The sequence below is a fragment of the Rhamphochromis sp. 'chilingali' genome (assembly GCF_963969265.1).
Source record: "Rhamphochromis sp. 'chilingali' genome assembly, chromosome: 15".
Taxonomy (NCBI): Eukaryota; Metazoa; Chordata; class Actinopteri; order Cichliformes; family Cichlidae; genus Rhamphochromis; species Rhamphochromis sp. 'chilingali'.
Genome location: NC_137942.1, coordinates 13,183,334 through 13,206,003, shown reverse-complemented (window position 1 = coordinate 13,206,003; position 22,670 = coordinate 13,183,334). Strand labels below are relative to the sequence as shown.

The 22,670-nt window shown below is 37.2% G+C and overlaps 2 protein-coding genes across 2 annotated transcripts; one reads left to right on the top strand and one right to left on the bottom strand.

The window, feature by feature from the left end:
• Nucleotides 1-788: 788 nt before the first annotated feature.
• Nucleotides 789-6,083, top strand: LOC308410967 (immunoglobulin lambda-1 light chain-like; the record flags this gene model as incomplete). Its single annotated transcript, XM_080904633.1, has 4 exons — nt 789-828; nt 1,538-1,860; nt 4,856-4,889; nt 5,761-6,083. 4 exons carry the CDS (start codon nt 789-791, stop codon nt 6,081-6,083), a joined length of 720 nt encoding a protein of 239 aa, XP_080760759.1.
• Nucleotides 6,084-9,941: 3,858 nt separating this feature from the next.
• Nucleotides 9,942-17,145, bottom strand: LOC308411779 (immunoglobulin lambda-1 light chain-like; the record flags this gene model as incomplete). The annotated part of the gene is made up of 4 exons (XM_080905809.1): nt 9,942-10,264; nt 10,966-10,999; nt 16,688-17,013; nt 17,106-17,145. The coding sequence occupies 4 exons, from the start codon at nt 17,143-17,145 to the stop codon at nt 9,942-9,944; spliced, it is 723 nt and encodes a 240-aa protein (XP_080761935.1).
• Nucleotides 17,146-22,670: the final 5,525 nt, after the last annotated feature.

Sequence of the window (22,670 nt, the reverse complement as noted above, 5' to 3'; positions counted from 1 at the left end):
TGACAGAGTTACTGTTACCTTCCTATCAGCTTGAAGCAGTCTCCTTTGACTTCTGGCATCAACAAGGCATTTTTATTCCAGAGAACTCACACTTACTGGATATTTACTTTTTTTGGGCCCATATGACTATGTAAACCCCAGAGATGACTGTGCGGGAAAATACTAGTAGATCAGCAGAAATAATTTGGAAATAATTTAAATTAAAGGTTTTTGCTGCACATCAGTTTGTCTCTTCTGTATATTCTGGGAAATTCCTCATCTTTAGAACAGCAATCTCCACAGAAAGACTTTGGGATAGGGTGACTCGGTAAATAAAGCACAGTAATTCAATATTACAAGGAAAACTTGAATTAGACACCACAGCTTTCATGAATTCTGAAAAACATTAAATATTTCCTGTCATTCCATAAGGAGTGAAAAAATACTGATAATGAATGAACTTCTTTTTTTTAATTACCTTCACCTTTAACAACATTACACCTCAGTTTGTTAGATGAGCCCAGTGTTGCTAACACTAATATTACCACCAGGTATAATTAATCAGTAGTAGTGTCAGTATATTATTTGATGATAAATGTAAAGACTCAAACCAGTGGCAGTGGTAAACAGATACCTATTAAAAGCACTTGACATTATTTATCAGAAAATATAGAAAATTTAAGAGAATTTAACAAAGGAAACAATTCAGTGAGAGCGCCATAGCTCCTCCTCCTCCTCGTTGTATTAAATGGCTACTCCAGTACCTCCTCTTCTTATCTTACCGTAAAATCTCAGCTGACATTGACAACATGCTGGTGACTCTCTGTACTCTGATCACTGCTCTAACATGTAAAGAGTCTTATACACCAAATTATACAGCAAGAATTATCAGTCAGTGTGTTTCTCTTGACTCCGTGTCTTCTTGTTGTTTGGAAACATATTGGCACCATGTATATATGTACAGACACATAGTGAGGGAGAAAGGTGACTGAAGAAGAAACCCTCAGTGAATCATAGGAATCCCCCAGCTGCCTTGATATATTGCACTATAAAAAAAGGGAGGATTCAGGGTCACCTGATCCAGTCCTAACTATATGCTTTAGCAAAAATGAAAGTTTCATGTCTAATCTAAAGCAGAGAGATGCATGCAGATAGATATATTCAGAGTGAGTATGAACAAAAGGAAACAAAAAGGTCATTAAAAAAGAAAGAAAGAAAAAAGAATAATGTTGTAATGGGTTGATAGGCGGGAGACCAACACAAATAGACATAAATATAGTAAAGACAAAAAAATGTTGCATATACATTTTTGAAGCTCCTCCTCTTGTTAGTTGTTTTATAAAATTGCTCCTGCAGCACCTCCCCTCTTCATCCAACAAAAGCAGTACAGTCCGTTTCACAGCTGCAATTCTATCTTTCATCAAACAGTGAGAACATGCTGGTGACTCTCTGTGCTCTCATCGCTGCTCTAACATGTAAACACTTTGACTTATATTGCACACATATATACTAATTTCAAAGTGTTTCTCTTGACTTCATGTCTTCTTGTTGTTTGCAGGTGTGAGTGGTGTGACGGTGCTGACACAGAAACCTCCTATTCTATCAGTGAGGAAAGGAGAGACAGCCACCATGGACTGTAACCTGGGGACTGTTACTAATGATGCTCGTTGGTATAAACAGATTCCAGGAGAAGTTCCTCAGTATGTGCTGAGGATGTATCATAGCTGGAGTTCTCCAGAATATGGCTCTGGGTTCTCTGCTCCAAAATTCACATCCACTCATCAGTCAACAAAAGATTATCGTTTGATCATCAGCAATGTGGAGGAGGGAGACTCTGCAGTCTATTACTGCCATACATGGGACAGCTCTGTTAATGAGCATGTATCACAGTGATTTACAGTGTGACAAAAACCTCCTCACTGTTACTTCTGCTTTTTGAGATTTACACATACTGATAACAAAGACATAAGTGAAAGCTCAGTGTACACTCACCACCCACAGAAATCAGTTTTTATTAACAAACATCAGAAAACAATAATGTTGTTTCACGATATGATTCACTAATACACACAAAAAAGTCAGTCATATATTGCTCTTATATTAGTTTTGATGAATCAGAAAATTTAAGAATTGAATTAAGTACTGTCAGCATACTGTCTCACATATGAATACTTCATCAACATTTTCACTTGTTTTTCTGAAGGTTTTACTCCTGTTGCTTAAAATGACAAATAGTAACAAACAAGAAGAAATCAAATTTCACTGTTTGTTTATTTCAGTATCATTCTGTGACATCAAGCTCTAGGCAGTACATATTGGTTGATATTTTATATATCTATAATTATATTAATTTGACAATAAAATATGATAAATTACCTTTTAATTAAAAAGGTGCTGTTATTAAGAGAAACTCCAAAAGATTTCAGCGCTGTACTGAGCCCCCAATGTTTAAAGTCTTCCAGTGCACCTGAAACTCCTGTTTCAATGTTACCATTAGTCATAGTCACAGTAATAGCAGTATTACTTTTTTATATGAGTTTTACCAGCTTCCTTTTATTTCAGATATATAAACTTTACAAAAGAATGGTCCACACTAAGCAAAAGCTGAAATCTCTACTTGATTTCATTGAATGATAAATGTGAAGGCTCAATCTAGTGGCAGTGGTAAAAAGATATGTAGTTAAATCAGAAATGATAGATAATTTATTAGAATTTAATAAAGGAAACAATCCAGAAAGAAAGAGATAGAGAGAGAGAAAGAGAGAGAGCGAGAGAGAGAGAGAGAGAGAGAGAGAGCGAGAGAGAGAGAGAGAGAGAGAGAGAGAGAGAGAGATTCCCTGCTCCTCCTTCTCCTGGTTATATTAAATGGCTTAACCAGCACATTTTTCTTCACATTTTATTGTCAATTCTCAGCTCACATCGACAACATGCTGCTGACTCTCTGTACTCTGATCACTGCATTAACATGTAAAGAGGACTTATGCGTCCAATCGGACCTCCTGTTCTATCAGTGAGGACAGGAGAGACAGCCACCATGGACTGTAACCTGGGGACTGTTACTGGCAGTAATGCTCGGTGGTATAAACAGATTCCAGGAGAGGTTCCTCAGCTTGTGCTGAGGTTTTATCATAGCTGGGGTTCTCCAACCTATGGCTCTGGGTTCTCTGCTCCAAAATTTACATCCACTCATCAGTCAATAACAGATTATCATTTGATCATCAGCAATGTGGAGGAGGGAGACTCTGCAGTCTATCACTGTAAGACACATGACAACTCTGTTGATGAGTTCGTATCACAGTGATTTATACTGTGACAAAAACCTCCTCACTGTTACTTCTCCTTTTTGAGATTTTTACACATACTGATGACTAAGACAGTGTATACTCACCACCTAAAGAAAGTATTATTAAATAAATGTTATTTTTATTGACAAACATCAGACTGCACTAATGATGTTCCACCATATGATTAACTAATATATTTTATATGAACATTTTTTATGTCAGACATGGAAAAATGATTATGAACCAGAAACACTGATGATATGAGTTATAGTTATTGTTTTGAAGACTCATCTGAATAAACTAGTAATATAATGTGACTGACATTATAATGCTCAAATTTGAAGGTGGAAACACTTATATATTTCTCTTGCTTTTTATACTCACTGTCAACAGTTTCTAAGTTATCATATTTGCAAACAACCATTCATTCTTGTTTTTCTTTGGTTTCTTTTGGTTTTTTTGTGTGATATTTAGTCAGTTATGAGATGTCACTACACGGTTTTGACAAATCTTCTTTTTACCTTAGAATTCCAAAATAATAAAGGATGGCTGAAATTACTTGACTGGCACACACTGAGAACCTTTCTGTCATGTGTGGCTGTGTGGCAGGCAGAATGAAGGATCCAAATTAATGAATCACAAGAAACCAATGAATGTACAGGGAGCACATAGGGTAATGATACAACAACTGCAATAAAAAACAACAACAACAACACAGGGTTTAAATATAACAGGGGGTAACAAGGGAATGGGAAACAGGAGGGAAACACAGGTGGACTAATCTGACATAACAAGACGGGGAGGAAGCAAGACTGAAAACACTGAACGCAGGACATAAGACCGCCAAAGTAAAACAGGAAATACAAATAAGGCACGGAGACTTACAGACAGATAAGGAGACATGGCTGACAGGGAAAAGTGAACATGGAGCACAGAGAGAAGAGTAACTAAACATGAAAGGTGGAACACGGGGAAGGGAAGGTAACAGAAACCCAAGGACTATAACTAAGAATGTAACATAAGCAGAAAACAATAATGGGAATAAAACCATGAAAACCAACAAATCAAAACATAACTAATCAGAATCAGCATACTTTATTAATCCCTAGGGAAATTATGTAATTGTATAACTAATCAAACTAATCAAAAACACAACACGCTGGCTTCCAGACCCAGTAGCATGATACTTTCAGCTTTAAAATCTAACCATGATTGATTTTATATCTGAATGAAATCAGAAAGTTAAAGTGTGAGATAATAAATCTTATCCACTGCTTCAGCGTAGTCTTATGAATAACAAGTTACAAATGTACTGTGTGATGCAGATGTGGCTAAAGATATGACAAAAACAGCGTTGCGCACATCTCAATCTGATTTGGACTTATAAAAAGGAAAAAGAAAAACAAACTTGAATGTGACAGTAAAGTAACAGCTCAGTCATTCAATGTGTTATGAAATATAAGCAGACTGATGAGGGGAAAATAATGATGACAGTGAAAGTTGGCCTCAACAGGATGTTTCAGTTCCTCTCCCCTCATCAGTGACAGTCAGGAGGTTTTTGTACAGCCATGTATACAAACTGAATCACTGTGGTATTCGGACAAGGCACCAAGCTGATTGTGACAAGTAAGTACTTTGAAACTGATTATAAAGTGGGAGAGATTTTCTTAATATTATTCAGTGTTTATGTTTTGATATCTTATGTTTCAGATTTTTAATCATTAATTATTAATATTCTAAATGAGCCTTCAAATACAAGATTCTTCTTCAATTCGTTTCTTCAGAACTGAAAAAGCCTCTTAGATGAGGCTTGAAATGCTTGAATGCTGTTGAATGTAATTCTTTAACTTCGTGATTAGAGGCAGATATTTATCTCTGTCATTCCTATGAAGCAATAGTATTATTGAACTTTGATGAGACATTGTTTAAAGACAAAATTTGAGAATAATTCAGTCTTGATTAGTAGTAATTAATCTAAAAGTCAAATCTCAAAAAGGCAAAACACTAAAATAAAGTTAACATTCTGACCTTAATCTGGTTCAGTTTTAGAGCTAACTGTATTCTGTTTAACGTTTATCATAGATGGTATTGTTTCATTTCACACTAAAGAGTTTCAGACTAAAAAATACTGACTGATGTAAATGTTTATGTGTTTGAAATGTAACATTTCTACTGCTTTAGATACTACTTGTTTATAGTTTTACTGGAAGATATTAGTTATATTTTATAGTAAATTGCTTCATGATGATGTTGTAGGACATAACCTGAAATGGTTCTCTTGTTTGTGTGTTTGTACATGAAATCTCAGCTGCTATAAAGGACTGGTTCTAATTTAGCAGATGCGATATTTTTCATGGCTACAATAAGTTATCATTTATAATAACAGATAGATTATATTCATCCACTGCTGTCTCTTACACAGTTCTTTTCTTAAAAACTTTTCTAGTATTTAATTGTTTTATTTCAATGTTTCTGAACATCTTTCATGTATTTTCAGGCTCCAGCCTCTCTCCTCCTGTCCTGACAGTCTTCCCTCCGTCCAGTGCTGAGCTCCAGTCCAACACAGCTTCTCTGGTCTGTCTGTCCAGTCAGTCTGTGCCTTTTGTAGATGTGAGCTGGTTGGCTGCTGGGAGTCCAGTGAGCAGTGGGATCTCTACCAGCACTGCTGTTCAGAGACCAGACCAGACTTACCAGATCAGCAGCTCTCTGACCATCCAGACATCAGACTGGAACATGGATAAGATTTATACATGTAAAGTGTCTTTGGGCTCACAGACTTCAGAGAAAACCATCAAGAAGTCAGAATGTCCCACTGAGTAGTAGAAGGGTCAGAATCAGCATTTAACATCTATCTGGCTCTTTAATGCTCCTGGCATTTGTTTAGTGCTCATTTTCATGTTATAAAATACGAGCAGTTACTGTTGTGACTGTTTGATTTATGTGCTCTACTGGCCTTTGCTATATGTTTATTCAGCAAAATAATAATAAAAAAATATTGTAACAAAATGATTGATGTGCATCCTGCATTTCCTCTTTTTGTCATATTTTTTGTTCTAGTTTAACTTACCTGCAATAGTAAAGAGGTTTGAAAAAAGATGAATATTAAATGAAACTGAATTTTCTTTGACTGTCAGTGAGGCATCATCTATTTTACACCTCCTTCTCTCTATTTCCAGGATGCACCTGCAGGCTTCTTGTCTGTATTTAGAGTTTTATGCAAATCAAGTGGTGAGATTCTAAGTGTCAAGTAAGAGGGGACTGTCTCCGACTGAAAACATTCTCAAATGTAAATTTATTTTCATATAAAAACACTGCTTGACAGGCCTCATACTATGAAAATATTTTTTGTTGACTTTAAGCCAGGCTAATACACAAAAATAAAGCAGGCAGTAGTATCTTGCCCAAGGATATTTGGCATTAAGACTGGAGCAGACAGGGATCAAACCACCAATCTTCTGATTAGTAGCTGACCTGATCTACTTCCTATAGGAGACATTGTTGTGTATGTCTAACAAATATTTAGGACTGCCTTCTTGCATTAACACAATTTCTCCACAATTAGAAGCAGTCTGAATGATGCTGAAAAACCAGTTCATGCATTTATTACTTCTATGAAGGACTACTGTAATTCATTATTATCAGGCAGCCCTGAAAGCTCCCTGAAAATCCCTCAGCTGATCCAAAATGGATTTATTAGTATTGATAAGGGCTAGCGAGAGAGAGCATATTTCTCATATATTGCTTTACCTGTTTAATCCACAATCAAATTTAAAATACTTCTACTTGCATACAAGGTCCAAACAATTCAAGTCCTGTTTTTTTAAAGACCTCACAGCTTACAGGCTTACTTGTGGTTCCTAGGGTATTTAAAAGTAGAATGTGAGGCAGAGCCTTCAGCTTTCCCACCCCTCTTCTATTGAACCAGCTTCCAAATTGGATTCACAGACACCCACGCTAACTGTTTTTGATAAAGCAATAAAGCATAAGATCAGGGCTGGACCAGGTGACCCTGAATTCTCCAATAGTTATGCTTCAATAGACCTAAGTTGCTGAGGGCTTCTTATGATGTCTTTCTTCATTCCCCCTTTTTTTTACTCTCTGTGTTTATACGCCACATTGAATTTGATCTTTTTTGCTGTCTGCCTCCTCTCACCCCAACTGGTCGTAGCAGATGGCCACCCCTCACTGACCCTGGTTCTGTTGGAGGTTTCTTCGTTTTAAAAGTGTCATGGCACTGGGTCTTTAACACAGTGCTCATGTGTTTTTGAGTTTTGTTAATATTCCTTAATTTAGTGTCAGTCATGGTTTTAGTTCTCTCGATTGTTTTCTGCTTGTGCTATATTTAAAGTTCTAGTCTTTATGAAAACTGAATTGAATTAAAAGGTGATGATGTGAGGTTTAATGTGTGAATAATGTGTGTTTGTTCTGGTGCTTCTGTTTGAACTATAGGTAAACATGATTAAAAACTATGAAAACAAAATGAGACAAAATGCTTACAGTTTGATTGAAGCAAACTGATTAATGGAAAAATTATCTGTAAATTATACCAAGGCCTTCAGAAACAAAAAGGTTATAACACAAAGTCGATTAAAACAGCTGAGGATGATTGGCATTTTAAGTGGGCGACACATACATAGGCTTGTGTATTTATTTCCTCTATTTGTCTTACTTCTTTGCCATGTCCTCCCTCATGATGTTTAAAGAAAATGAAAGTTAAAAAAAAGAAAACAAAGGAGAAAATTTCAGATAAAAAAAAGCATTGTCACGGACAGTGTGGCAGACCGTGGGGGATGTGGGAAGGAGGACCCAGGCGCGGAGCTCTGTGTGCAACAGTGCGTTTATTTACAGTGTATGGAAAAAACAACAATAAATCCCCGTGCTCTCCCCTGACTCCCGTGTCGCGTCCTCCGTGAAAAGTCCGTGTCTTAGTGCTCTCCGCTCCCGTGTCTCAGCACTCCCCGTGCTGGCTGCTGTCTGGTGCTCCACACCTCTTCTGGGGAAAACAATAGAGGCAGGACACAATACTATAGCAGGCATGCACTCAAGGACTAAACCGAAACTGTATGACTAACGTGGAGTCTCATGCAATGGTCCAGCATCAGTGAGCGCTCCATCAGTCTCTTAAATAGCTCCCCCGACGAGCCTGATCAGCAGCAGGTGTGTGTGGGGCTTCAGGTGTGGCCAATCCTCTAGCAGGACCACACCCATCAGGCCTGCAGGTGCTTGACACATACAATAAGTGGAACACCGAACAAAAGCATAGAATAACAAATACATATACATAACACAATATAATTCATAACTGCTTGGGGACCCTGACAAGCATTCTGAAGTTCATTAACAAGAGATGTCACAAGTGCAGAAATTCAGCTTCAGCTTTATGTAGATTATTCTTGGATATTAAAGTTAATGAGAACTTTTGGGGCACTTTTCTTACTTTTCTTTTTTAATTGCCAAACCATTTGGTGACATGCAGCAAATCAAATGTCAGAAAATAAAGAATGCATTTGTTGTTTTTAAATCAGCAGTGCTTTTGGCTGCTACTGAAATCACAAGGTGTGGCCTAGCAATGAGCTCTGCTCGTTAGACTTGGCAGACTTTGATGCTGGATGTCCTTACTCACAAAACCCCCAAAGGGATTAATGTGCCGTCTAAAAGACAGTTGATGATGACTTTTAAAAGAAAAGGAAATAATAAACAGCTTTGTGTTTGAATTGCCCACATAGAGAAAAGCAATAAGATGCAACAGTAAAAAGAAACCATAAAAGTCCTGAAAAAATACATATAATAATGACAAAAATGTCAAAAGTCAAAAAACTTCCAAAGCAAACCTGCATATGGCAGTGGGTCAGGTTATATAAGTTAAATCAGACAGATATAAATAGACATGGGCTTTATTATTACTACACTGGGGAGATTGACTTGTTACAGCAGCACAAAGGTCAGGAAGAAAAAGTGATAAGAAAAAGCACAGCAATGGACTTTCTTTAGTCTTTTTAATCAATACATAAAGGTAAGTTTGTACCAATGAAAGAGTATTCAGCTGACTGTTTCTGAATAACCAAATTTTAGTAATAAAACATTTCCAGTAAGCAGCTTCCATTTTATTTGACAGAGAGCTGGTACATCTTAATTTGCATGTGTAGTTATAAATAAAATTCTGAGACCTGCAGGTGCATACAAGGCAGGAAGAGAGGGAGGAGTTGAGAGTTGACGCATCACTAACTGAGTGTGAAGATTTATCTGTAATTCTCGAACCAACATTTCAAACCAGTGACACTTTTTCTCTCTGTACTCAGGTAAAATTATGAAGTGATGCTCTCTAGTGTACAAATGCCTCACAGCATGCATTTCAGAATGTCTTTATGTTTTATTTATAACGAAAAACATTAAAAAAATGATGTGCTTATAAATGGATCGTTTTCCTGTGTGTACCCCTCAGTGAAACGGTGAAATTTTTTTTTTTTATTTTAGAACAAGGAAACAGTGATTTTTAAACCGATGCTTTTATTGATTTAATGCATAACAACTGCAAATATCTGTTTATGAAAATGCAAATGAACAAATGATGTGAACCTTTTGCTTTATTCTGATTTCTAAAATATCAGCTTTGCAATAAGCAAACAGCACAAACAGTGAAAAAGCTGAATTTAAATGCATTAAAATTCTGATCCTCGACTATTCAGTGGAACATTCTGACTTCTTGATGGTTTTCTCTGAAGTCTGTGAGCCCAAAGACACTTTACATGTATAAATCTTATCCATGTTCCAGTCTGATGTCTGGATGGTCAGAGAGCTGCTGATTTGGTAAGTCTGGTCTGGTCTCTGAACAGCAGTGCTGGTAGAGATCCCACTGCTCACTGGACTCCCAGCAGCCAACCAGCTCACATCTACAAAAGGCACAGACTGACTGGACAGACAGACCAGAGAAGCTGTGTCGGACTGGAGCTCAGCACTGGACGGAGGGAAGACTGTCAGGACAGGAGGAGAGAGGCTGGAGCCTGAAAATATATGAAAGATGAAAGATGTTAAGGAAAAATAGAACTGAAGTAATAAAAGTAGAAGTGGTGAAATCAACAAGATTTAATACAGAATAAAGATAAATCCCATAAAAATCAAACAATACAAACAGTTTTTCTGTAAAAAAACCAAATAAATAAACAGGTAATCACACATTTCCAACTGGTTTTAAAAACTGTCAAAAAATAAAACAAAACTAAATTAAGCCCTAATTTTACATTAAAGAGAATTTAATTTAATTCTGGAGGATATGTCAACAATCATATGCTATACAATGCAAGTCATTCCCTTCAATTTCAAAGGTGACAGGTTTAAACCTAGATATTTTAAAATTTTGTACTTTACATTAATGTTTAAATTAGGTAAAACTCTTAATGAGAAAAGACAACATAGACTTATGCATTCTTTAAAAATTAAAATGCTTTGAAAATAACAAGATTGAATGACAAAATCTTTCACTTTTTCAGTAAACAACATTTTTTTTAAATTGATTGAAAACATTTCTTGATTTTAATACAACTCATAATCATTTCTAACGTATAAAATACGAGTTGGCTCTGCATCAGATACTATAAATATATAAAAAAAGGATTATGAACAATAAAAAATATTAAATTAAGAACTTTTCAGTAAACTATCGGAAATCTTCTAATGTTTCAGGATCAATTTAAACAGCACTTACTTGTCACAATCAGCTTGGTGCCTTGTCCGAATACCACAGTGATTCAGTTTGTATACATGGCTGTACAAAAACCTCCTGACTGTCACTGATGAGGGGAGAGGAACTGAAACATCCTGTTTAGGCCAACTTTCACTGTCAACATATCATGCGCCTCATCAGTCTGCTTATATTTCACAACAATGATATAATGTTTTCCAATATACTTTTTAATGATTAAAAATTCCTTAACCCTTTAAGACCTACCATAGAACCAAGTCTGCCAGAGCTTACTTTATATTTTTACATGCTGTAGTGCCATTTTTGGGAGCATTTCAAGTTGCTATACATCAACACAACTGTTATAGCCCATAGTTTTATTTTTGAGATACACCAATTTTTATATACTGCAGAAAAAACGAAAAACAATTCTATAATGCAAATTTGCAAAGAAAACAGCATATGCATCAAAATAACCTATTTCCAGCAGTGCAATTTGAGTTCTAAGCATCCCAGAAACTATTCAGAAAAGCATGAAGTTAAACATCCATCCATCCCTCTTCTTCCGCTTTATCCGGGGTCGGGTCGTGGGGGCAGCAGAGAAGCCCAAACCTCCCTCTCCCCAGCCACCTCCTCCAGCTTATCCGGGGGAACACCAAGGCGTTCCCTGGCCAGCCGAGAGAAATAATCTCTCCAGCCTCCTCCCGGTGGGACATGCCCGGAACACCAACCCCAGGAGGCACCCAGGAGGCATCCTTGTCAGATGCCCGAACCACCTCAGCTGGCTCCTTTCGATGTGGAGGAACAGCGGCTCTACTCTGAGCCCCTCCCGGATGGCTGAAATTCTCACCCTATTTCTAAGGGTGAGGCCAGGCACCCTTCGGAGGAAGCTCATTTCTGCCGCTTGTATCCGCGATCTCGTTCTTTCGGTCACTACCCACAGCTCGTGGCCATAGGTGAGGGTAGGGACGTAGATCGACCGGTAAATTGAGAGCTTCGCTTTTACACTCAGCTCCCTCTTCACCACAACGGACCGGTGCAGTGACCGCATCACTGTGGCTGCAGCACCAATCCGTCTGTCGATCTCCGGCTCCCTTCTCCCATCACTCGCGAACAAGACCCCGAGATACTTGAACTCCTCCACTTGGGGCAGGAACTCATCCCCGACCCGGAGTGGACACTCCATTCTTTTCCAGCTGAGAACCATGGCCTCAGATTTGGAGGTGCTGATCCTCATTCTCGCTGGTTCACACTCGGCTGCGAACTGTTCCAGTGCGAGCTGGAGGCCTTCACCCGATGAAGCCAACAGAACCACATCATCCACGAAAAGCAGAGATGAGATTCTAAGGCCACCGAAGTGAAAGCCCTCCGCCACTTGGCTGCGCCTAGAAATCCTGTCCATAAAAATTATGAACAGAATCGGTGACAAAGGAGGCAAAGTCAAACATGACTTTTAAAAACACCAGTATATGCTTATAAGGCCTACAAGTAAAAAACTACATTTTCCGCAAAAATGATGTCACTTCCAGTTTCTGGCAGGTAATGGCGGACATGCGATAGTTCGTATTTCAATGTAGGAAGTGTTACGAACAGCTGATCGGATCGGCAAAGCGTGTTTCTGGAATATTATGTTTTTGTTCCTGCAAGCGCTTTTTATGCAATTTTTGCAAAGCTATATGTGGAAGGAAACCGTGACCTAGGGCAAGCTGATGGCATAAGATGTAACCTTACCTTTTTTTTTTAACCTCTGGCAGTTCACCACTACCATTTCAAGCAATTCATTGGAGTTGAGTGACTTAAATTGCAATAAATACCTGGAAAAATTGGGGTGTTCTAAAACTTTTGACTGGTAAAGGACTAATATTTTTACCAGTACCTTACTAATGCTTACTAATGTGTAATTATAATAATGCATGACCTAATTATGTTTTAGTGAAGTCTCTCTGTATCTATATGTATGGAGTTATTTCAATCTCAACTGTATTTACACTTAGTGTAGTAAATCACACCTTCAGTGTTACTAGTTCATGGTCATATTTTAAAGACCTGACTTACATAAATAATGTTATTGAAAAAAGGTAACAGAATGAAATCTCTAGTGTTCTTGTCTTCAATTTTCTAGATTTACTTTCTGGCTTATAAACGTCTAACATGAAGGTTTATTATATGGTACTAAATCTGTCTGAACTATTATAAACACCCAGATAGAGATGGATATCTTTCTTAGCAGCACCTTTGTTCTTGGCACACTTCAGCAACACAAGTTTCTTGTTAATGAGAGAAATGAGGGGAAACAAACTAGAAAGGTTAAAAAGAATTGTTATTACAGTTTCAAAAGCAAAAACATCAACATTTATATATGTAATGTTGGGATTCAGAGATTCTTTTGTTGATACCATGTGGTTTGCCTTATGAAGAATGTATTAATAACATGTTTCACAGTATAATTTATCAGTAATATTTCCTACAGGGTTTATATTGCATTGAATATGTCTGTCATCACATTGACCTTTCTATTTTTACAGGTTGAGTTCATTTTATACACAATGCATAAATGTGCTTGGTTAGAGTTGATGTTCCATTCTAGAAGGTTTTAAGCTTCACTGGTGAGAGTGTCCAGATGATACATGCTGAGGGGAGATGAGAACATAGCAGGTTAATTGCATGCACGCTTACAATACACATATTAATCAAGTAGCAGGTCTGAGGGAAGGCCTAACTGGCTTCTACTTCAGTTTGAGACTGGCTGCAAAAGTACTTTACTTAGTGATTAATGACAAGGGTCCATTATTAGCTCTCAGAGATGCTAAGACCTGAAGTTATTACCTTAAAAGGAAAGTAATGTAGAAAGGAGAAGTTATATGTCGGTGTAAGGTTATATGTACGTGATGTACCCTTGTTTGCACGAGTTGAACTTTTGCCCGTCTGTCACCAGGCATTTTTGAACTGTATTGACCAGAGGCGGAGCCAGACATTTGAAACACCCGGGGCTTAGCCCAAAGAGTAGTATGCATGTGGGATTTTTTTTTTTTTTTTTTTTGGGGGGGGGGGGGGGGGGGGGTGTAGAAATGACTGAAAGATTAATAGGCTCTGTTCAAAAAAGAATGACTTCATATAGGGAAAAATATATATCACATGTGCAGGACACCTTAAACTAGTTTTTTAATTAAGCAGCAAGGCAGAACAAGGTCAGGGCTGTATCAAGACACGAGGACTAAACCCCAATTCAACCAGACCCAGAACTGATCCAGAATTAAAACAGGACTACAACAGTTCAAAATCAGGACTACTGAAGACTTAACCAAGACAGAACCAGAATCAGAACTAGATGATAGCACTAAAAATCATCATAGACCTGCACTACACTTATTTTTTTAATTCTACCAAAGTCCACTATTTAGATTGAGAAAAGTTTATATAATTATTTAGCCTTGTTGTGCAAACAAGCCTGCAGAACTTAATAAATACAGAATTTGAAAAATAACAAACCTAAAAAGAAACACTAGGTACGAGATACATGAGGACCTATGATACGGTGATGCTTTTGGTAAACAACCATTTGACTAACATGTGTGTCTCACCTGCTCTTGTTCATCTGTTCTGTCCTCGTTCTCCTCTCTCCCTCTTTGTGCTGACAATCATCAAATATACAGTTGAAACCAGATATTTACTCTTCAGATAAAAACACTTTTTTAATTGTAACATCAAATCAGACTAAATGTTTATTTTTTTAGATTGATAAATATAAAAACATATTTGTTAACTTTAAGAGTAAAGAGAGAAACTATCTGTATTTCTTAATTGCAAATGGCACCAAATTGTATTCAAACTTGAGCCACATTTATGGAGCTCCACAGTTCTTTTCCTGGTGTTTTGGTTGATATCTCTTGATTTTTCCATGTCAAAGAAACAGGCTCTGTGTTTTGCCTTATATGCATCCACAGGTGTGCCACCAATTTACTCACATGGACTCTACTAACCTATCAGAAGCTTCTTCAGCTCAGAATGGAATCGTCTGGAGTTTTCTTATTAATTAACAATAAATTTAGTGTACATGTACTCCTAAATTTGATGAAAGTGATAAAAATAGCTCTGTCTCTCTTTATTCTGAAATTTAACTAATTCAAAATATATTTCAATATTTATCTAAAACAAAAATTTACTCTAAATTGATGTTGTACAGTAAAAATGTTTTATGTTTTCTCCCTAAAGTGTATGTAAATATCTGGTTACAAATGTGAATATCCTGCTGTGTACTGAAATCCCTCTTATTTTGCATAGAAATATACTGAACAACATACAAAGCATAATATATAAAATAACATTTACCTGAGTTTTTTCTTTGAAAGAACCCTCTAATGTCCATTCTTATATTTCAGTGCATTACTGAAACCGATTTAGTCGGGGAGGGTAAGAACTGAAAATATGAAATAAACACACGTAAGCTAAGACTCTCTAAAAAAAATAGCATTTGTTCAGCTTTTCATTTTGCCATTTGTTGATTCACTTGAAGAGCAAGTAACGTAATATTGGTCAAGTGATCAGTTTCATATCAATCTTTCGTGATGCACCGTCATATTTACATTATTTGTACGGTACGAATGATTTGCTTTGGTACCTGGTCAAACTTAAGCTCTCCTTAGTATGGCTGGCTCCGTCTCTCCAACAGCGCACTCACGGGCAGCAGCTGCCCCGCCCCCTCGCTCAGTCGCTTAGTGCCTGAGCTTGGATCATACCAATATCAGGGGGGGATTCACGCACAGTCGTAAATTCCCACAGTGTGCACTATGTGCTTCGAATATTGTGTGTACTTTTTGTTTTATACAGTTGTCAGCCAGGCATCTAACTATGAAAAAATTACACTCCAAAATACCCCGGGCTTCTGACAAAACAACCCGGGCTTAAGCCCCGTAAGCCACCCCCCCGCTCCGCCCCTGGTATTGACGTAGGTGTGATATTTTACCCTATAAAACCAGAACCCAGTGTATTCTTGTCAGAGCAACACATTCCGTATGCTGACGGTTGGTTGTTCTCCTGTGACAATCAAACTCATCGTTTGATTGCACTTTTCTGGGGTCTCCGTCGTTTGTTGTCTGGTCTAAAGTTGATCGATCTCGCAGCAGTAACCATGTCAAAATCAGATTAAGACAATTAAGACAAACATCATAAACACATCTCTATATGAAATGAGAATTTGCTTCTCCATTTAAAAATGTGTTTTTTTTGATGAATCCAGTGTATATTTCTATTGATTTGTTCTGTCTGACAGATAGAATATGGTTACTGCCACATTTACTGCAGCTGGAATGTAACAATTAAACAATTATAACCATGAAAGAGCTGAGAGTATAGTCTATAAAATCTTTATTATTTAAAAATAACTTGCAAAAACATAAAACACCGTATGTTGGATAGTTTGGTTTATGTGTTTTTACATATTATAATTTGGGCCAATGTTAGTAAATGAGATGTATTTTTCAGTGCTTTTCTTTTTATACTTTTAATAATCAAGGTTAAAATGAATAAAAAAAACACCAACAACATTCCAGTGTTTAAAAACACAGTCTAAAGATAGTTCACTAGATATATATGTTATCTGCATATGAAAAAAAATAACACATTATTTGAAGGTGGTGGGATTTCAGTGTGTTTCTCGGATGTGTCTTTTTTTCAGCATGTGAAAGAGCATCAAAAAGCAGAAGTATCAGTGAGGAGGTTTTTGTCACAGTGTGAATCACTGTGATACCCCACTGTTAGCAGAGCCGTCCCATGTCTGACAGTAATAGACTGCAGAGTCTCCCTCCTCCACATTCTTGATGATCAAACGATAATCTGTTGTTGACTGATGAGTGGATGTGAATTTTGAAGAGGAGAATCCAGAGCCATAGGTTGGAGAACTATAGCCATGATAAAAATACAGCACAAACTGAGGACTTCCTCCTGGAATCTGTTTATGCCAGGCAGCAGCATAGTTAGTAACAGTCCCCAGGTTACAGTCCATGGTGGCTGTCTCTCCTTTCCTCACTGATAAAACAGGAGGTTTCTGTGTGAGCACCGTCACACCGCTCACACCTGCAAACAACAAAAAGACATGGAGTCAAGAGAAACACACTGACATTTAACTGTAACATGAAGTCTATTCTTCAGTATATTTTAGACTTTACATGTTAGAGCAGTGATGAGAGCACAGAGAGTCACCAGCATGTTGTCTGAGTGGGCTGAGAACTGAGTGGAGAGACGATGGTGGAAGAGCTATTTAATACAACTAACAGGAGGAGGAGCTTTGGAGTTTTCTTTTTTCCGCTTGCCTGTGTTATTAATATTAATAACAATAATAATATGTCTTGTATATATAGGTTTTTTTTAAATTATTTTGGAATGGTTAATAGCCATTCTTTTTCCATGGTTGGTTATATTTTATACTTTTAACTTGTATTGTATTTAAAAACTATAATTAGATTAGCATATTCTGAAGCAACATAAAGTTTACAATTTCAGCTTTAGCTCTGTAGAAAATCATTTTCACAGTAAGTTATTCTCTCACATGTCAAACTTTGCACAACAGTGGAATCATCTAATTAAACAACTAAATATCTGTAAGTAAGATGGGCCTGTTTAAAATGTGATGTATAAAAACAGTTTTTTAAAAACAGAAACAGTTTGCAGCTTGAAATTCCCACCCTGTGATAAACTATTAAGATTCAGCAGCAAAATAAAAATTATATAATTATCTCAAAATTTGTCACAGCAGTTGCATCATGATAGCTGACGGAGATGCTATCTCCTTCATTGTTACGAACAAACAGTTTAATCAAAATTAAAACTTGCTAAATAAAAAGTAATAAATAAAAAAAATTCTGATTGGTTATATTTAAATTTGGCTATTTTAAATTATATTTCAAAGTGTCATGTTTAGGCTGTGTGCAGGCCGGTTCGCCGGTTCGATCCCTGGGCTCTCTGTCCTGGTCGCTGTGTCCTTGGGCAAGACACTTTACCCTACCGCCTACTGGTGTTGGCCAGAGGGGCCGATGGCGCAATATGGCAGCCTCGCTTCTGTCAGTCTGCCCCAGGGCAGCTGTGGCTACAACCGTAGCTTGCCTCCACCAGTGTGTGAATGCGAGAGTGAATGAATAGTGGCATTGTAAAGCGCTTTGGGTGCCTTGAAAAGCACTATATAAATCCAATCCATTAATATTATTATTACAAAAACTGAAGGCTAGCTAAACTGGGCTGGCCAGCGGGCAGGTGGACGGACAGCATGGGAGAATGGAGATTGCGACACAGACCAAAGAAAACACAGGGCTTAATACAGAGATGGAGCCATCAGGGAATGGGAGACAGGAGGGAAACACAGCTGGGACAAATCAGGGCTAACAAGACAAGGGAAGCAAAACCAGATACATTAACATGCGACATGGACTTTCAAAGTAAAACAGGAAACATAACACAGACAAGTGGACTTCACAAGGGGATACAGCTGACAGGGGAGACAGAGCAACTATGGAACACAGAGACATAAACCATGAGGCAGAGAACTCCAACAAAGAAACCAAAAGACTAGAAATGATAAACAAAATCAAAATCAAAGCTCAATAGTAATGCAAAACTCAAAACTCCTGGTCGATGACCCAGGTACCCTAACACAAAGTTCCTCAACAAGTGATATTAAGTGCAAAATTTCAGCTTCAGCTCTCTGTATTTCAACATTTCTCATGAGGTTATGAATGAGACCTGAGAACTAAGACCTGCAGGTGCATGCTGGGCAGGAAGAGAACAAAAGCTTGGAACAAGTGAAAAGATCTGCCAATGGAACGAGTGTAAATTCTCTAGTTTCAAGATGCGCTGTCTAAAAAGGTGTTCCTATTCCTTACAGAAATATTTAAACCTCATTTCTCATTTGTGGGATAATAAAGGTTTATTCTATTCTATCTCAAAACTAAACAAAAAACTAAACATTTTAATGAATTGGTCTTCAGGCTGGGGAAATGATCATTTATCACAGAGATGAGGTGACTGACAGTCTATTCATGTTTTGACAAATATAAAATAGTTACATTGTCTTTTGCACGGTTGAGTGTGAATTATGAAAAATGCCCTAACTGTTTTGAGCAAAGCATGTCGACTGGTCAGAATGACCTTTCTGCTGTGAGAATTGCACCAAATTGATTGAGAGAAATTGAATTTTGATTTATCTGATAATGTGTGAATGTGTTTCATTGTTTTCCTTTTGATACTTTTAACTTAAGAAGGAAAAACTAGCAATCCAGTATTTAAAAACACATTATCTGAAGGTGGTGCGTTTTTATTTACGTGCGCTCAGAATAGTGGCACAAAAATAACACCATACGTTTTCTTTAGAATTTTCTTGATGAATCTATAATCTGTAAGGGAAAGCAGAAGCAGAAGTAATAATGAGGAGGTTTTTGTCACAGCCTGAATCACTGTGATACGGGTGCGGAAGCAGAGTCATCCCACGTCTGACAGTAATACACTGCAGAGTCTCCTGTCTCTGCTCGCTTGATAATGAACTGGTAATCAATATTTGATGAGGATTTAGAGTTGAATCTGTCTGAGGAGAATCCTGTTCCAAAGCTGAGTGAGCTGCTAGAATGAAGAAATCTTAGAACATACTAAGGAACCCCTCCAGGAACTTGCTTATACCAGTTAATATAATTCCTGTCATATCTCTCTATGTTGCAGTTGAGAACAACTTCTTGACCTGGAGAAACTGTGTGGACAGCAGGTGTCTGGGTCAAAACTATCACTGCATCACCATCTGCCAGGAAACACAGAAATAAATGAGTGAAAGATTTACCTCAAAATATACAAACTGTTATATAAATGAGAAGAAAATCTTACACGTTAGAGCAGTGATGAGAGCACAGAGGGTTCCCAACATGATGATATTAGGTGGTGAAACTGTCCAGCTGAAAGATGAGAGGTGCTGTAGTGAGAAGAGAAGAGATACTGAAGCTTATAAAGACACAGAGGAGCAGAAGTAAAAGAGGAGGAGATTCAGCAAAACAGCTTTTATTTATAGAAACTAAATTAAGTGATATAAATTACTGATAATTTCATACAGTGAACATAACTCTGAGTTTGATGCAGTCTTGTTTTATTTTGACTGAATTTTAGTTAAGCACGAGTTAGTGAAATTACTGAACTGTAATGCCAAATGAATTTGTGTAGTCTCATTTTTTTTCAATTTTGTCTTACTGTGGCTTGAAATCATATTCACAATTAGCATGTTTTTGATCAAATTCTAAGAAGCTTGGAAAGAAGATGACCTGGATGACTGAGAACCTTCACAGTTTTTGATCAGACATATGCTACAGTACAATAATAATAAAAGCTGATGATGTGAGGCTTTGTGTGTGAATAATGTGTGTGTATTCTGGGGCTTTCTTTATTTAAAGTGAAAATTTAAATGAAAATAAAAATACAATCAATAAAAATAACAGAACAATGTTTATAAACTAATTGTGTGAGACTCTGGACCAAAAAAAGCATAAGTTGCTAGCTTTGAGTTGCTAGATATTAGATATTATATTATTAGATATTAGTCATATTTCAATCACTCTGTCTTTATAGGGTGGTGAAAAATTTACATTCATTCATCCCAGAATTGAAGTGACTGACTTACTATTCATGTTTTGGCGAATGTGAAAAGGTTGTTGTTGTTTTAATTGTTGGGGTGTCCTGTGCACAGGTCTGTGTCATAAAAATGCCCTAACTGCTTGTCAGAACTGCATAATGAGTGTTATGATGATTCTGCTTTGAGAAATTTGCAAAAATTGACAGAGAAAAACTACAAAATATTATCTGCATAATGTGTTGCAGATAATGTAAACCCACCACTTTATCTTGGTGGGTTTATACTGAGTTTGCTTGATCTCTCTGTTATCAGGATGTGGAAGAGTGTCAAAAAGAAGATGAAGAGAAATAAAAAAGGAAGAAAGAATACCAAACGATAGGAGGGGGGATCACTGTCCCTAAATATTGGATGTGTTTGTGTTTGTGCTTTAAGGCTCTACACCCCGGGGTTGCTTTGCTTTTGTTTGTGTTGATTGCTATGTGTTATTTTTGCTGTAAATGCACTGTTCTGCTGTTCATATGACAATGTTTAATAAACTCTGTTCTAAGTCTGTTCTGCTCTTTTCCAGAGAATCAGTATGAGTGATTTGATTTTAATTGGATTCAAAAGCTAGACGTCCACAGCGTTGGTGGGATAAGGTTATCATATTGGCTTCAAAATTTGTGACCTGACAAAACCTTTTTCTCCTGTTTAGGTTAGGGAGACAGGTAAGAGGCCAGTATTTTCTTTTGGGTTTCTCGTTATAGGTAGGTCAGTTCTGTTTCATTTCTAGAGTGTTTTGTTTGTTGTTTTGACCATGCCCATCTTGATGCTCGCTACTAGTGATGTGTCGGTCGCGAACGAAATGGCTCTTAGAGCCGGATCTTTGACGTGAACGACGCGAGCCGGCTCCTTATCGCGAGCCGTGGGTTTGTTTTTCTTTCTCTCACCCTCTCTCTCGCAATTTTTTTCCACTTCACTCCACACGCGAGCCTTGTGCTTTGCACTGGGCAGAGGGGGGAGGGGCGGTAGTTACACTCAGTAGCACAGGAACAGAGCAGGAGGGAGAGAGAGAAAGAGAGGCAGGGACAACAACGTCACATTAGAAAGGTATAGTAATCATCCACAAGTATTTTCAGTTGCAGATGATAAAGGATTCAGAAAGTTTATTCATGCAGGTCCATATGACAGAGAATATGCATCTTCTTTTTGTTTTCATATTTTAATTTATATTTAATTGTGTTGTGGTTTGCAGTGTTTTGTGTTGTTTCCCTTTAAATTTGTTTAAAAGGAAAAAGCTGAAAATTTAAATAGTTAAAAGTTGAAATGTGAATAGTTGATTTTTGTATTATATGACTTATTTATTACATTTTATGTGGAGTGAATAAATAAAAGTATATTTACGGTGGCCCCTACAGACAAAGCACATACAAACTTCAAAACACGTACAAAAGACAGTGTTGAGCTTTTGTTACCAAAGTACCAACGACCAGATTTGGTGTGTGGTAGTAACAGGTAAATTAACTTTTTTTAAAAAAATTATTTGAATATATATGAGTGTTTGTGTATAAATACACAAACCATACACATATGCTTTCAATTGTGTAATTTAAGTGATCTAGGTAGCTCTGTTTTGGAAGTTCAGTTAACGCTAGAAATGTTTTTTGGAGTTTGTACGTGTTTTGTCTCTAGGGGCCACAGCATATATAAATATATATAAATAAAACCACTTTTTTTACATTAGTAATTCCGTTTGTGCATAATTTTATATTGTTGTTAATATTAAATTAATTAAAGCAACAAAACAACCTGAAGAGCCGGTTTGGAGCCGAAAGAGCCGGCTCTTTTTAGTGAGCCGAGCCGAAAGAGCCGGTTCTCTAAAAAGAGCCGGAAATCCCATCACTACTTGCTACCTTTTGAAATTAACAAAATATCTGGTTGTTGTGAAAGCGCAACCCTGTGGCAGCATTGGTCTTTCCTTGGGAGATTAGAGCGGGGGCATTATCTTTCCTTTTTTATGTGTTTTGGGGTGTAACATTTCATTTCATAACTGGACTCTATTTAGTGTTCCATGGCAGTAAATAAAGTTATGTTTAGGCAAAAATCAAACAGGATTCAGCTAACTGTCTCTGAATGATCAAATGGTAATAACTAA